This window comes from Nerophis ophidion, linkage group LG12 (assembly GCF_033978795.1).
Source record: "Nerophis ophidion isolate RoL-2023_Sa linkage group LG12, RoL_Noph_v1.0, whole genome shotgun sequence".
Taxonomy (NCBI): Eukaryota; Metazoa; Chordata; class Actinopteri; order Syngnathiformes; family Syngnathidae; genus Nerophis; species Nerophis ophidion.
In genome coordinates, this window is record NC_084622.1 from 50,111,782 (window position 1) to 50,129,871 (window position 18,090).

The 18,090-nt window shown below is 40.9% G+C and overlaps 1 protein-coding gene across 1 annotated transcript in view; it reads right to left on the bottom strand.

Moving 5' to 3' along the window:
- LOC133563519 (partitioning defective 6 homolog beta-like) overlaps positions 1-16,677 on the bottom strand; it is a 42,410-nt gene extending 25,733 nt beyond the window's left edge. Inside the window, exon 1 of the mRNA XM_061917682.1 lies at positions 16,338-16,677. Coding sequence (XP_061773666.1) covers positions 16,338-16,394 — 57 coding nt within the window. The 5' untranslated portion in view covers positions 16,395-16,677. The remainder of the gene's footprint in view (positions 1-16,337) is intronic.
- Between the last annotated feature and the right edge of the window lie 1,413 nt (positions 16,678-18,090).

Consider the following 18,090-nt stretch of genomic DNA (forward strand, 5'->3'; position numbering starts at 1 on the left):
GAACAGTGTCTGAAACCATATCTGACACTTATTATCTCATATTGGGTATGCTTTGAATTTTCCTACTGCTTTTTGGACGTGTTGAATTGTTTTAGTGCATCTGCGGTTGTTTATTGTGTAGTGCCTTTTTTTTAACACAAATAAAATACGTTGTATAGAATCAGTGCTGTACGGTGCAACAAATTTACTCGCAAATATAAAAAGTAGAAAAACAGGCCGTGCGACTTCGAAAAAAAGCCCTGCCGCACATGTGAGAAAAGGGATTCCGACCCTTTTATCGCATTTTGACCTAAAACAAAGCCATACAAATTTGAGAAAAGTAGAATTAATTTTCACGAGCATAACCAAATGAACTGTTATTGATCACTCGCTCTGAGAGATTTGTCTACTCCCCCTCTGCGCCATGCACAGAGGGGAGCAGGGCCGCTCCTCCTCTCTCACACACAGTGCGTGTCCATGCACTAAATTAGTCCAATTTCTAAAATAGTTCTGCTCTAAATGAGCCTCTTACAACCCATTGAAACCCCTTAATCCAATCATATTCGCTTTTTGAAAAGTCAGACCAACACACGCTATTGGAAAACAAATCTCTCCAGGGGGTGTGTGCGGCCAGAGAGGACCCTTCGTATCGTGCATGCGCCAGTCTCGACACGTGGGATATAACCCGGAAGCACATACAATTCAAATAAAAATGCAACAATTTTAATGAAAACCACATTTTACAAGAACATCCATCCATCTTCTTCCGCTTATCCGAGGTCGGGTCGCGGGGGCAACAGCCTAAGCAGGGAAACCCAGACTTCCCTCTCCCCAGCCACTTCATCTAGCTCTTCCCGGGGATCCCGAGGCGTTCCCAGGCCAGCCATGAGACATAGTCTTCCCAACGTGGGGTCTTCCCCGTGGCCTCCTACCGGTTGGACGTGCCCTAAACACCTCCTTAGGGAGGCGTTCGGGTGGCATCCTGACCAGATGCCCGAACCACCTCATCTGGCTCCTCTCGATGTGGAGGAGCAGCGGGTTTACTTTGAGTTCCTCCCGGATGGCAGAGCTTCTCACCCTATCTCTAAGGGAGAGCCCCGCCACATGGCGGAGGAAACTCATTTCGGCCGCTTGTACCCGTGATCTTATCCTTTCGGTCATGACCCAAAGCTCATGACCATAGGTGAGGATGGGAACGTAGATCGACCGGTAAATTGAGAGCTTTGCCTTCCGGCTCAGCTCCTTCTTCACCACAACGGATCGGTACAACGTCCGCATTACTGAAGACGCCGCACCGATCCGCCTGTCGATCTCACGATCCACTCTTCCCTCACTCGTGAACAAGACTCCTAGGTACTTGAACTCCTCCACTTGGGGCAGGGTCTCCTCCCCAACCTGGAGATGGCACTCCACCCTTTTCCGGGCGAGAACCATGGACTCGGACTTGGAGGTGCTGATTCTCATTCCGGTCGCTTCACACTCGGCTGCAAACTGATCCAAGAACAGAACATTTTAAAGTGCATTGATGATAGAAAAAAAATAAACTGAGATCTGTTTAAGACGGTAACTAAAGAAAATGTAAAATGCCAGCTTATTTCAGACTCCCTAACAAAACACAAATAAGATGAAAGGAGACGGCGTGACGAAGTTGGTAGAGTGGCTGTGTCAGCAATCTGAGGGTTGCTGGTTCAATCCCCACCTTCTACCATCGCACTCACCTCCGTTGTGTCCTTGGGCAAGACACTTCACCCTTGCTCCTGATGGGTCCTGGTGAGCGCCTTGTATGGCAGCTCCCGCCGTCAGTGTGCGAATGTGTGTGTGAATGGGCGAATGTGGAAATACTGTCAAAGCGCTTTGGGCTCCTTAAAAAGGGGGTAGAAAAGCGCTATACAAGTACAACCCATTTACCATTTACCATAATAAAGCAGTTATATCAAAGGCGAACACAGACCTCTATTTGTGCAAGCCAACTGATTAACTTTCCGCACAACAGGCAAGATAGTCCAGAACAATAGCAACGTTCCTCTGGATATCAGTTGGGGCACGATTGGTCTTTTCTTCCAGATTTAAAATGTGTTCCATCAATCCACAGAGCCTATGAATTAAGACATTCAAAAAGTTTTGTTTCAATGATTTTCGTCCGCAAATTCCTTTGCAAAAACTCTTCCACTTTCTTTCTTTTTTGGCTTCAAGCGGGAATATGTTGACCAATTATGCGGCAAAAGCGTTGCTACAAAAAGTAGCATCACTGCTAATGTTGTATCATTTGAAAAGTCCCCCGCTAGAGAATGAAGAGTGCTTGGAACTGCATGTCAACATCTCCGTTAGGTGCCACAACCACAAAATGCCGAAGCAACAATTTCCAGATCAACACCGTATGAAAAAAAAAAAAAAAATCAACAACAGAAGGAGATAACGTCCGCAGGAACCTACCACAGAACCAAGGACATTTACAGTGGGGCAAAAAAGTATTTAGTCAGCCAGCGATTGTGCAAGTTCTCCCACTTAAAATGATGACAGAGGTCTGTAATTTTCAGCATAGGTACACTTCAACTGTGACAGACAGAATGTGAAAAAAAAAATCCAGGAATTCACATTGTAGGAATTTTAAAGAATGTATTTGTAAATTATGGTGGAAAATAAGTATTTGGTCAACCATTCAAAGCTCTCACTGATGGCAGGAGGTTTTGGCTCAAAATCTCACGATACATGGCCCCATTCATTCTTTCCTTAACATGGATCAATCGTCCTGTCCCCTTAGCAGAAAAACAGCCCCAAAGCATGATGTTTCCACCCCCATGCTTCACATTAGGTATGGTGTTCTTGGGATGCAACTCAGTATTCTTCTTCTTCCAAACACGGCAAGTTGAGTTAACACCAAAATGTATACATGGATGATACAGCAGAGGATTGGGAGAATGTCATGTGGTCAGATGAAACCAAAATACAACTTTTTTCACATTCTGTCTCTCACAGTTGAAGTGTACCTATGATGAAAATTACAGACTTCTGTCATCATTTTAAGTGGGAGAACTTGCACAAACGCTGGCTGACTAAATATTTTTTGCCCCACTGTATACACGGTTTTATTTCCTATTATGCAGCTCATTTTTATTTGACATTTTTTGAAATATCTTGTGTGACATCATGCACAAAAGTGCACTTTATTTGTTTTAAACTATTGCAGTGATGTTCTGTACAAAAAGTGCACTTAAATTTAGTGTTGTTTTGATGTCATCATGCACAAAACTGCACTAATAGCTTGTTTTAAAATGTCTCTGACAATCCTGCACATTCTGTTTTGGAAATGACATGAATGTTTGTGCCACTGCTTAATAACTGTTTAATAAATACAGTTTTGCCAAATTGACTTAGTTGGGATTTCCATCTCTGCATGAAAGCTCAAAATGAGCATATATTAATGCAGTATGAAGAAGAATGTTTGAATGTAGACACATAGAATCATCATACTGCTGTGATTACATGCATCAAGTGTTCATTCAAGGCTAAGGCAACAAATCTCTATGTATATCTTGTCTCGTGACATGGCCCAAAAATATTGAGATATTAATAAAAGCCCTAATATAGCCTAACTCACGCAACCTTACACTGAGATCTGCACTGTTGGGGGGAACCAAACATTAGCCATTTTGAATGCTTGCCCACCAATTCCAACCGGAAAAGCCTCTTTGTCACGTGGTAGTAACCCACCAATCCCCTGCAGGGGGCAATAAAAACAAGCAGCGTGCCGCAATTTAGACACCATTGGTAGAGCTGATTTATAAGATACTATGTCATGTTGTCAATGTGTCAATTGCCAACGTGTAATGATGATATCACAATTAAACAGCAGTTTAATGTAACCAAATCCAAACTAAAATCTAAACTCCATTCTTATTAATGCGGAAATGCTCGACACGCCTGCGCCAAAAACTCTTCCACTGTCTTTCTTTTCATCCACCCCGATACATTTTTGGTAGAGGTGTCATGTCCATAGCTCAATCCAAGATAATTTATTGATGCTTCTGCTATTTAACATTAGCATAGCCATTTAAACAATGGATGTCCGCTAACTTTTTGCAACTTAACGCCAAAAAAACGGAAATGCTGATTATCGGTCCTGCTAGACACCGACCTCTATTTAATAATACAACTTTAACATTTGACAACCAAATAATAAAACAAGGTGACTCGGTAAAAAATCTGGGTATTATCTTCGACCCAACTCTCTCCTTTGAGTCACACATTAAAAGCGTTACTAAAACGGCCTTCTTTCATCTCCGTAGTATCGCTAAAATTCGCTCCATTTTGTCCACTAAAGACGCTGAGATCATTATCCATTCGTTTGTTACGTCTCGTCTCGATTACTGTAACGTATTATTTTCGGGTATCCCCATGTCTAGCATTAAAAGATTACAGTTGGTACAAAATGCGGCTGCTAGACTTTTGACAAGAACAAGAAAGTTTGATCACATTACGCCTATACTTGCTCAACTGCTCTGGCTTCCTGTGCACTTAAGATGTGACTTTAAGGTTTTACTAATTACGTATAAAATACAACACGGTCTAGCTCCAGCCTATCTTGCCGATTGTATTGTACCATATGTCCCGGCAAGAAATCTGCGTTAGTGATTCCTAGAGCCCAAAAAAAGTCTGCGGGCTATAGAGCGTTTTCCGTTCGGGCTCCAGTACTCTGGAATGCCCTCCCGGTAACAGTTCGAGATGCTACCTCAGTAGAAGCATTTAAGTCTCACCTTAAAACTCATCTGTATACTCTAGCCTTTAAATAGACTCCCTTTTTAGACCAGTTGATCTGCCGCTTCTTTTTTTTCTCCTATGTCCCCCCCTCCCTTAAGGAGGGGGTCCGGTCCGATGACCATGGATGAAGTACTGGCTGTCCAGAGTCGAGACCCAGGATGGACCGCTCGTCGGGACCCAGGATGGACCGCTCGCCTGTATCGGTTGGGGACATCTCTACGCTGCTGATCCGCCTCCGCTTGAGATGGTCTCCTGTGGACGGGACTCTCGCTGCTGTCTTGGATCCGCTTTGAACTGAACTCTCGCGGCTGTGTTGGAGCCACTATGGATTGAACTTTCACAGTATCATGTTAGACCCGCTCGACATCCATTGCATTCGGTCCCCTAGAGGGGTGGGGGTTGCCCACATCTGAGGCCCTCTCCAAGGTTTCTCATAGTCAGCATTGTCACTGGCGTCCCACTGGATGTGAATTCTCCCTGCCCACAGGGTGTGAGTTTTCCTTGCCCTTTTGTGGGTTCTTCCGAGGATGTCGTAGTCGTAATGATTTGTGCAGTCCTTTGAGACATTTGTGATTTGGGGCTATATAAATAAACATTGATTTATTGATTTAGAGATGTAATATTAGTCATATGTGCCACTATTGCAGCGGACATCAGTTAAAAGAAGTTGTAAGGATCCGCAAATCCTAGAGTGAAGTCATAGGTCAACTGTGAAAGTAATTCAGTTATCCATGCTAAAATGAAATAAGTGCCCCCTGTACACGGAAGGCACATGGCGTATGACAAAAAGTTGCATTTGAGAGTGTGCATGGACACTTGGACGTGACACGTTGGTATGAAAATACAAAAAAACTAACTATTTGAAAAATCTGACTAATATAATGCATGGAAAAATACGAGTTGAAGGAACAGGTCAGTGAAAGATCATGTTTTTTTCACCACCACTTGACACAAACTGCACTGCGCCTTATTGTCAATAATTCTAGAAGTGACAAACTTGCCATTTAAATAATATCCCGTTTAATGACAACAACACACAGCTATGGAAGCACATTTGTTCTATTTATTAAGCAGAGGTGACACAAACCAATGAAAGATTCAAAAAGAAGACAAACTGCTGTTACCAGCCTGCTAAGCTAAGAAAAACATCTCAAGCATGACTACTGAGTGGATTCGCTGACGTCACTCGCCATTGGGCAACAAGTACACACTCAGACACACACATTGCTCTCATATAGATCCATCCATATGAAACTTTTTAAGTAACACATTCATTTCCCAAGTAATAAATTACACTTATTAAAGATTAATTTTGTTAGTATTTCAATGAGATTATTGGAGTAGAAACATGTAACTAAAAGGAAGTACTTTTTAAAAAGTAATTTTCAGAACACAGCCTGTCACACAGCATCATGAGGGAGTTGACAGGTTGGTGTTCCTGGCTCAAATATTTGTGTGCATGCTCACTAATAATGTTAACCTATAAAAACACCATTGCTATAGGTCAATTACTTTTATGTTGCTGCTGACGTATAAACATGTCCTCTTTTTATTTTGTTCTTTTGTGTTTTTGTTAGCTGAAAAATTGAGTACAGCTGAATGTTTCTTTAATGTAGATTGCAAGTAGGGCCGGGTGATATGACCTTTTTTTAATACCCCGATATTTTTAGGCTATATCGCGATACACGATATATATCTCGATGTTTTGCCTTAGCCTTGAATTAATACTTGATGCATATAACCACAGCAGTATGATGATTCTGTGTCGACATTAAAACATTCTTGTTCATACTGCATTAATATATACTCATTTTAAACTTTCATGCAGAGAAGGAAATCACAACTAAGTCGATTTATTAAACAGTTATTAAGCAGTGGCACAAACATTCATGTCATTTCCAAAACTTAAAGTGCAAGATTGTCAGAGACATTTTAAAACAAGCTATTGTGCACTTTTGTGCATGATGTCACTAAGATGACATCAAAACAACACTAAATTAAAGTGCACTTTCTGTACAGAACACCACTACAATAGTTTAAAACAAATAAAGTGCACTTTTGTGCATGATGTCTCACAAAATATTTCAATAAGTGTCAAATAAAAATTAGCTGCATAATAGGAAATCAAATAGTGTATGTCCTTCGCTATGTGGTAGTTTAATGCAGACATTATCTCCTTCTGTTGTTGACTGTTTTTTTCACACAGTGTTGATCTGGAAATGTTTGCCTCGGCATTTTGATGGTGGGGGTGTGTGGCACCGAATGGACATGTTGACATGCGGAGTAACTCTTCATTCTCCAGCAGGTGACTTTTCAAATGATGCTACATATTAGCAGTAATGCTACTTTTGGTAGCAACGCTTGTGCCCCACACTTGAAGTCGAACCACTGCCAGACGATGGAACCCCCTGCTGTTTTTCTTTGGAATTAATTCTTCCTTTATTTGTTACCAGTTCCGCACCTTCTTTCTCTCGTATTACCACTCGCACGGCTCCGCTAGCATCACAGCTAACATTACCCATGCTGCTACCTCTCTGCTTCGCGAGGGCGTATATGTATGTGACGTATGACGTGACAGTATGTGACGTATGTAAGAAGGTGCGCTTACTGTCTGTGAGAAGGAGAGACAAAAAGGAGTTGGAAGAGCCTGTAGTGCAGGGGTGCCCACACTTTTTCTGCAGGCGAGCTACTTTTCAATTGACCAACTCGAGGGGATCTACCTCATTTATATGTATCATTTATATTTATTTATTTATGAAAGAGACATTTTTGTAAACAAGTTAAATGTGTTTAATGATAATACAAGCATGTGTAACACATATAGATGTCTTTGTTTCACAAAGACAAGAATATAAGTTGGTGTATTACCTGGTTCTGATGACTTGCATTGATTGGAATCAGACAGTAATGATGATAACTCCCACATTTTCAAATGGAGGAGAAAAAAGTTGTCCTTTCTGTACAATACCACATGAAAGTGGTTGGTTTTTGGCATCTAATTCATCCAGCTTCCATACACTTTACAAGAAAAACATTGGCGGCAAATTCCATAGCTTGCTTGATTGACATTCATGGCACCCGAGGGTCTTGTGAGATGACGCTGGCTGCTGCCAGTTCATTATTATGAAAAAATGACAGAGAGGAAGGCGAGAAACACTTTTTATTTCAACAGACTTTCGCGCCGTCCCTTCTGTCAAAACTCTAAAGGCCGACTGCACAGTTCCTATCTTCACAATAAAAGCCCTGCTTCATGCTGCCTGCGCTAACAAAATAAGAGTCTCAGAAAGCTGGCGTGCACAAGTATTTGGGCGGAAGGGGGCGTACACCCTGGACAAGCCACAGGGCCAACACAGATAGACAGAAAACATTCACACTCACATTCACACACTAGGGCAAATTTAGTGTTGCCAATCAACCTATCCCCAGGTGCATGTCTTCTGAGGTGGGAGGAAGTCGGAGTAACCGGAGTCTGTAGTTCTCCAGTGATAATTCTAATTGTATAAAACAGTTTATTTGAGGCGAAGATTAGAGACTCAAAAGCGTCTTTGTTCTGTGGCAGGACATTTGCCACACTGTCTTGAAGAGACGTTTGTTGCCAAATTTGTGGGACACGGCTAAAATTAGACCTTATCGAACAATAAATTAAAATGAACTCAATAACTTTGTTGGCATGGATGAATTGCCTTTTCCGTGTGTGTTTGTTTTTCGTCTGTTGTCAAAGAGGGTGCAATGGTTCACTCTGTCGCTTTCATTACCCCAGCATTTTAGTTTTTCTCAATACACAGCCTTTTTTGCTCTGTTTCAATTTTTGATGTTTTTTTTTTATGTACTGTAAGGGCCCAAATAAATCTGCGTTCCACAAATGGTCTCTGGGCTACACTTTGAACACCACTGGTTTACAAATTTCAGTAGGAGGGCAAAGTGTTTCCAAATGACGAAATAGTGTCTCTAAGCTGTCTTCAAGTTCTTCGCACTTATGAAATGCTAAAGGTTTAATTGTTTCTGCAGGTATTCTGTGTGTTGCTACTTGTAGAGTACATTACCCAAAAGTCTAAGTCAGGGGTTGGCAACCAAAAACGTTGAGAGAGCCATATTGGACCAAAAATACAAAAAACAAATCTGTATAAAAGCTGCAAAAAATGAAAAGTCTTATAATGAAGGCAACACATGACGTAAGTGTCTCCATGCCTACTATCAGAATTACTTTGTGTCGCAGGCTTTCGTTGACAGAAATGTTGAGATTTTTAATATTTATTCTATACATTTTTACCATATTAGAAACCATTAGTACGTCAGAGGCTACTCAGAAGGTGAGATAACTCCTGTAAATTACTGGCTTTTTATGGCCAAAAGTATAGATATGTGTGTCCAAGTAAAAGGAAACAACAGGCTGTCTTCTATTAATAGATTTATTATAATCTATGCAAGCTAGGTAATGTTTGCTGTGGTCTGGAACAACATGGCACACAAACAACTGACATGCATCCAATATTACAAACAGATAATGTGTCATAAGACATGCACAACTTAATTATATACAAAGAGTATAAAAGTAAAGGATATTTAATTAGTTCAACGAGGCATAATGATGCAACATGTACATACAGCTAGCCTAAATAGCATCATGGCAAGGATTACCTTGCAGTCATGCTGATTAGCTGTCCAAAAGTCAATAACATAAACAAAGCCCACCTTTTTGCATTCACGCACAGCATAAAACTTTTGGTGGACAAAATGAGACAAAGAAGGAGTGGAAGATTTTACATGTAAACAAACTGCTGCGTCACAGTCCACACTATGGTGAGTTCAAGAACCGCCAAAATTAGTAGGACAAAACAATGTTTACCAAATCAGTGAAGCATACACACAAACATATTAAACAGTGGGCTTTCTAACAATTGGAAAGATTTGTGTCAAAAATCACACCAAAATAAAATAATTTACCCCCCATCTTTTTACATTTTAAATCCTTTTTAAAATTGCTCCAGGGAGCCACTCGGGCAGCACTAAAGAGCCGCGGGATGCTGACCCCCGGTCTAAGTGATAAAGTGGAACCGGAAATAAAAGTGACAATAAAAGCCAGTACGAGTATCCTGCATAGTTGTAAATAAAGTGTTGTAGCTGAAAGCTGCTGTTACTGGTTTATTGAAACATGTATAACGGAGGTCAGCCAGTGTGTTAGTAACTCCCGTACGGCTTTAAGAGTAGGGCTGGATGCCAGGCTATTAGCTCGACCTTTTAGCCTAGTGGTCAGCACACTTGCCTCTCATACCAACAACCAGGGTTCCCGACCCATTTAAAGACACAGTGGCAGAGGGGGCCGAACCAGCTGGGTTACATAAGGAACAAACAATACATTTTGCATACTTTGCACTAGGGTTGTACGGTATACCAGTATTAGTATAGGACCCCGATACTAATGAATCATATTCAGTACTATAATGCCTCTAAAAAGTACTAATCCCCCACCAACCTGCCTCCCCCGTCGTTGTCACGTCATGACATTGCTGGTTATACGAGCAGAGGAGCATGTTCGGCAGCGCACAATCACAGAGTACTTCCAAGCAGACACAGTGTGTAGACAGAAAAGGGAGAACGGACGCATTTTGGCCTAAAAACTAACGATAAAGGTGGAGCTATAACACTAAAACGTCCCCAGGATGAGGTACTTTAAGACGTGGCTAGCTAACTGGCGGCTAAAGTCCATTCGCAGTCTGCAATGTTGTAGCTACTTCTAAATCACTAATTCCTGTCTCCATGGCGACAAAAAAGTAAGTTCTTACAAATTTCATCCCTGCAGGACGGGGAATAGCTAAACATGCTTCAATACGTACCATAGCTCACCGGCGTCAAAATGTAAACCAACGCCATGGGTGGATCTACCTACACGTTACGTCCAATGATACCAAGTACAGGACCGTATTGAGTCGATACTACTATGATTACGTTGATATTTTTTAGCATCACAAAATCTTTTTCTTTTTTATTTAATTTATATTATGTCTATAAACTCAGGAAATATGTCCCTGGACACACGAGGACTTTGAATATGACCAATGTATGACCCTGAGCTGTGGCATTGCGAGGCAAGGATTTGTAACTTAGAAGTGGCTTTGTACTGTGGAGGGACATTATTCACTAGTAAAATGCTACATCGCGGTCGTTATCCTGTCCCTGTCAAATTTGCGATACACAGTAAATGTGTCATCATCATACCGAACAGGCCGAAAGTTTGGGCACACCCCTTTGTGTTTTCTTTATTTACATTATTGTTTACATTGTAGATTGTCACTGAATGCATCAAAACTATGAATGAACACATGTGGAGTTATGTACTTAACAAAAAAAGGTATAATTACTGAAAACATGTTTTATATTCTAGTTTCTTCCACATAGCCACCCTTTGCTCTGATTACTGCTTTGCACACTCTTTGCATTTTCTCAATCAGTTTCCACCACACCTGTGAAGTTAGAAGTTAGAGTACCACTGATTGTCACAAACACACTAGGTGTGGCGAAATTATTCTCTGCATTTGACCCATCACCCTCGATCATCCCCTGAGAGGTGAGGAGAGCAGTGCTGAAAACCATTTCTGGTGACTACCTCTGACTAACTCCTGAAGCTGATCGAGAGAATGCCAAGTGTTCGCAAAACAGTCATCAGAGTACGGGGTGGCTATTTTGAAGAAACCAGAATATAAAACATGTTTTCATGAATTGATTAACGTGGACCTCGACTTAAATAAGTTGAAAAACATATTTTGGTGTTACCATTTAGTGGAATATGTACTGTACAATATACTAATAAAAGTTTCAATCAATCAATCAATTCAGTTATTTCACCTTTTTTTGTTGAGTACATAACTTCACGTGTGTTCAGTAATAGTTTTGATGCCTTCAGCGAAAATCCATCCATCCATCCATCCATCCATCTTCTTCCGCTTATCCGAGGTCGGGTCGCGGGGGCAGCAGCCTAAGCAGGGAAACCCAGACTTCCCTTTCCCCAGCCACTTCGTCTAGCTCTTCCCGGGGGATCCCGAGGCGTTCCCAGGCCAGCCGGGAGACATAGTCTTCCCAACGTGTCCTGGGTCTTCCCCGTGGCCTTCTACCGAATGGACGTGCCCTAAACACCTCCCTAGGGAGGCGTTCGGGTGGCATCCTGACCAGATGCCCGAACCACCTCATCTGGCTCCTCTCGATGTGGAGGAGCAGCGGCTTTACTTTGAGCTCCTCCCGGATGGCAGAGCTTCTCACCCTATCTCTAAGGGAGAGCCCCGCCACACGGCGGAAGAAACTCATTTCGGCCGCTTGTACCCGTGATCTTATCCTTTCGGTCATGACCCAAAGCTCATGACCATAGGTGAGGATGGGAACGTAGATCGACCGGTAAATTGAGAGCTTTGCCTTCCGGCTCAGCTCCTTCTTCACCACAACGGATCGGTACAACGTCCGCATTACTGAAGACGCCGCACCGATCCGCCTGTCGATCTCACGATCCACTCTTCCCTCAGTAGTGAACAAGACTCCTAGGTACTTGAACTCCTCCACTTGGGGCAGGGTCTCCTCCCCAACCCGGAGATGGCACTCCACCCTTTTCCAGGCGAGAACCATGGACTCGGACTTGGAGGTGCTGATTCTCATTCCGGTCGCTTCACACTTGGCTGCAAACCGATCCAGTGAGAGCTGAAGATCCCGGTCAGATGAAGCCATCAGGACCACATCATCTGCAAAAAGCAGAGACCTAATCCTGCGGTCACCAAACCGGAACCCCTCAACGCCTTGACTGCGCCTAGAAATTCTGTCCATAAAAGTTATGAACAGAATCGGTGACAAAGGACAGCCTTGGCGGAGTCCAACCCTCACTGGAAATGTGTTCGACTTACTGCCGGTGAAAATCTACAATGTAAACAGTCATGAAAATAAAGAAAGCGCATTGAATAAGAAGGTGTGTCCAAACTTTTGGCCTGTACTGTACATTATCACAATACACCAATGTTTTTAAAAACTCTATTGTCAGCATAATGTACATGATTTATATCATATAACCAAGGGCTGGGTGACATATTGCTGGTTTGTCTCTGTGCGATATAGATAATGACTATATCGTGATATTCGAGCATGTTCTCACACAGTTGCTTTTAGCTGCGGGCATTACACTGCAGGCGTTTCCCACTCTTTCTTGTCTCTCCTTCTCACAGAGACTTAACCAAGCGCACCTTCTTACATACGCGTGCAACGTCACACGTCCTCCCCGAGCAGAGAGTTAGCTACATGGTAACAATAGCTGTGATGCTAACGGTGCGTTGCGAGTGGTAATACGTAGGTGCGACTCTGGTAACAAATGGAGGAAGAATAAATTCCCAAGTAAAACAGCACGGGGTGCATCGTCTGGCGGTGGTTTGGCTTCAAGTGGGAATATGTTGAACAATTCTGCGGCAAAAGCCTTGCTACAAAAAGTAGCACCACTGTTAATGTAGCATCATTTGAAAAGTCACCCGCTAGAGAATGAAGAGTGCTTGGAACTGCATTTCAACATCTCCATTCGGTGCCACACCCACAAAATGTCGAAGCAACAATTTCCAGATAAACACCGTATAAAAAAAAAAAAAATCAACAACAGGAAATAACGTCCGCAGGAACCTACCACAGAACCAAGGACATATGTATACACTGTTTTATTTCCTATTATGCAGCTCATTTTTATTTGACAGTTTTTGAAATATCTTGTGTGACATCATGCACAAAAGTGCACTTTATTTGTTTTTAACGATTGTAGTGGCGTTCTGTACATAAAGTGTACTTTAATTTAGTGTTGTTTTGATATGTCATCTTAGTGACATCATGCACAAAAGTGCACTTTATTTGTTTTAAAATGTCTCTGACAATCTTGCACGTTCTGTTTTGGAAATGACATGAATGTTTGTGCCACTGCTTAATAACTGTTTCGTAAATACACTTTTAGTTGTGATTTCCCTCTCTGCATGAAAGTTTAAAATGAGCATATTTAATGCAGTATGAACAAACACGTTTTGACGTAGACACATAGAAATCATCATACTGATGTGATTACGTGCATCAAGTGTTCATTTAAAGGCCTACTGAAATGAGATGTTCTTATTTAAACGGGGATAGCAGGTCCATTCTATGTGTCATACTTGATCATTTCGCGATATTGCCATATTTTTGCTGAAAGGATTTAGTAGAGAACATCGACGATAAAGTTTGCAACTTTTGGTCGCTAATAAAAAAGCCTTGCCTTTACCAGAAGTAGCAGACACTGTGCGCGTGACGTTACGGGTTGTGGAGCTCCTCACATCTGAACATTGTTAATAATCATAGCCTCTAGCAGCAAGAGCTATTCGGACCGAGAAAGCGATCATTTCCCCATTAATTTGAGCGAGGATGAAAGATTCATGGATGAGGAAATTTAGAATGAAGGACTAGGAAAAAAAAAATGAAAGAAAAAAAAAGGTGATTGCAGTGGGAGCGATTCAGATGTTATTAGACACATTTACTAGGATATTTCTGGAAAATCCCTTATCTGCCTATTGTGTTGCTAGTGTTTTAGTGAGATTAGATAGTACCTGAAAGTCGGAGTGGTGTGGCCACGGTGTCTCTGAGGCAAGTCACGGTAACAGCAGACTTATTACCACAATTTTCTCACCGAAAACTGCCGGTTGACATTTGGTCGGGATCCATGTTCGCTTGACCGCTCTGTTCCATAGTAAAGCTTCACCTTCGGGAATTTTAAATAAGGAAACACCGACTGTGTTTGTGTGGCTATAGGCTAAAAGCTTCCCACCTCCATCTTTCTACTTCGACTTCTCCATTATTAATTGAACAAATTGCAAAAGATTTAGTAACACAGATGTCCACAATACTGTGCAATTATGCGATTAAATCAGACTACTTATAGCTTGGATCGGGCTAGAAAATAAAGTCCGCTACAACCCGAGACGTCAAACGCACGTGTCATCATACCGCGACGATTTCAATACCACGCTTCGTGGGGAATTTAAAATTGCAATTTAGTAAACTAAAAAGGCCGTATTGGCATGTGTTGCAATGTTAATATTTCATCATTGATATATAAACTATCAGACTGCGTGGTTGGTAGTAGTGGCTTTCAGTAGGCCTTTAAGGCTAAGGCAAAAATATTGCAATGTACCGTATTTCCTTGAATAATTAATTTAAAACCTCTTCTCACTCCTGCGCTTACCAAAGGCATGCGGTAAAAGTAAGCATGCGCTAATTATTTTTAAAGCGCTTCTCACTCCGGCACTTACCAAAGGCATGCAGTAAAAATTTGAGTGTGATGTAAGCTTGGACCTTAAATCCTACTGAACAGCTCTTAATCTTCTTCCCTTTATGCGATTTCGAATTACCGGTATTGAAATCAGCCTCCTCCATTTTGAAAATGATGACAGGGGAAGTGTATACGGTATATCGTGTATCGTGACATGGCCCAAAAATATTGAGATATTAATAAAAGGCCATATCGCCCAGCCCTAATATAGCCTAAGTCACGTAACCCTACACTGAGATCTGCACTGCTGGGGGGAACCAAACATTAGCCCTCCCGGTAACAGTTCGAGATGCTACCTCAGTAGAAGCATTTAAGTCTCACCTTAAAACTCATCTGTATACTCTAGCTTTTAAATAGACCTCCTTTTTAGACCAGTTGATCTGCCGCGTCTTTTCTTTCTCCTATGTCTCCCCCTCCCTTGTGGAGGGGGTCCGGTCCGATGACCATGGATGAAGTACTGGCTGTCCAGAGTCGAGACCCAGGATGGACCGCTCGTCGGGACCCAGGATGGACTGCTCGCCTGTATCGGTCGGGGACATCTCTACGCTGCTGATCCGCCTCCGCTTGAGATGGTCTCCTGTGGACGGGACTCTCGCTGCAGTCTTGGATCCGCTTGAACTGAACTCTCGCGGCTGTGTTGGAGCCACTATGGATTGAACTTTCACAGTATCATGTTAGACCCGCTCGACATCCATTGCTTTCGGTCCCCTAGAGGGGGGGGGTTGCCCACATCTGAGGTCCTCTCCAAGGTTTCTCATAGTCAGCATTGTCACTGGCGTCCCACTGGATGTGAATTCTCCCTGCCCACAGGGTGTGAGTTTTCCTTGCCCTTTTGTGGGTTCTTCCGAGGATGTTGCAGTCCTTTGAGACATTTGTGATTTGGGGCTATATAAATAAACATTGATTGATTGATTTTGCCCACCAATTCAAACCGGAAAAGCCTCTTTAATGTCACGTGGTAGTAACCCACCAATCCCCTGCCGGGGGCAATAATAACGAGCAGCGTGCTGCAATTTGGACACCATTGGTGGAGCTGATTTATAAGATACTATGCCATGTTGTCAATGTGTCAATTGCCAACGTGTAATGATGATATCACAATTAAACAGCAGTTTAATGTAACAAAATCCACTCCATTCTAAATACATTCTTATGAATGCGGAAATGCTCGATACGCCTGCGACAAACGCTAAAACAACTGCATGTGTTTACAAACAAGCACGGGTATTAGAAAACTGCCCTCGGGAATCACGTCCAGTCCGAGCAATGTCGTTTACATTCGCCCTCCACTCACCTTACTCTTCACCTCCACCACGCCGCCCATGGCTTTCTGCAGCTGCATTCTAGACATTATGCGCTGCCGCCGGATGATCCAGTGTGGCACTGCGGCTAAAAATCATTCGGCAAAATGCCGCTTCTCGTTGTCCGTCCAGGTTAAAAGTAAAGCGATTCGCACGCCAAACTCATTCCGCCTGCGTGTCGCTTTCTCTTCCAGAAGCCAGCGTTTTCCAATAAAAGTGTGTCGAATATCAGCCGCTTTCGAGACAGGTGCGACCTTGTAAATTCCATCCGGCGCTGAGCTCTGTGCGCCGAGGAGGCATCATCACCTCCGACCGCAGGAGGCTGCCCGCGGAGGGCGGGGCACAGGCTGGACGCGCAGGAATGACATTTCCCAACCCACAGCTGCCTCGAATCATTCAAAACTGTGAGCCATAAAGATTTTTCCTGGAACATTAAACTTATAAACACCTTGAGTAAGTATATGGTGTAACTTGTAAGGGTTGAGGATCATTTGCCAGTATGCATGCATTTCAGTTTGTCCTACGTGAGCTGCCGTAGACAGGAAGTAGTCCACTGTTATTAAGTTTATGTTGTATTTTGTTGAGACCTACAAAATGTAAGTATTGTATTATATATTTTATATTTTAATTATTGTACCTTTTACACATCAGCTGTTTGATTGTAACTGGCATTTTAGTTGGCGTTTTTATAACAAATTTGGAGGTGTTGAATATTGCTCTCTAAAATTGCTAATGTGTAGATTAGCATCAATGTGTTTTGATGTATTTATTATATGTGGAAATATCACAGAGAGTTCTTTTTTTAGTATTTCATGCAAGTTATATTGATATACTTTTTTTCTTTACGTTGCGTTTCACAGTGTTTTGGAGTAAAATACTTTTTAAATTCTCCTAAATATTTAGTAAAATACAATATATATATATATATATATATATATATATATATATACAGATGGGTATCTTTTAAAAACAGTTCCGGTGCTTAATAAGAAAAAGATGCAATATTTAGTAAAATACAATATATATATATATATATATATATATATATATATATATATATATATATATATATATATATATATATTTATATATATATATATATATATATATATATATATATATATATATATATATACTGATGGGTATCTTTTAAAAACAGTTCCGGTGCTTAATAAGAAAAAGATGCAATATTTAGTAAAATACAATATATATATAGATATATATATCTATCTATATCTATCTATATATATATATATATATATATATATATATATATATATATATATATATATATATATATATATATATATATATATATATATATATATATATATATACAGATGGGTATCTTTTAAAAACAGTTCCGGTGCTTAATAAGAAAAAGATGCAATATTTAGTAAAATACAATATATATATATATATATATATATATATATATATATATATATATATATATATAGAGAGAGAGAGAGAGAGAGAGAGAAATATATATATATATATATATATATATAGATATATATATAGATATACATATATATATATATCTATATATATATATATATATATATATATATATATATATATATATATATATATAGATCTTTTAAAAACAGTTCCAGTGCTTGATAAGAAAAAGATGCAATATTTAGTAAAATACAATATATATATGTATATATATATATATATGTGTGTGTGTGTGTGTATATATAGTATATATTTATATACAGTATACATATATATCTATAT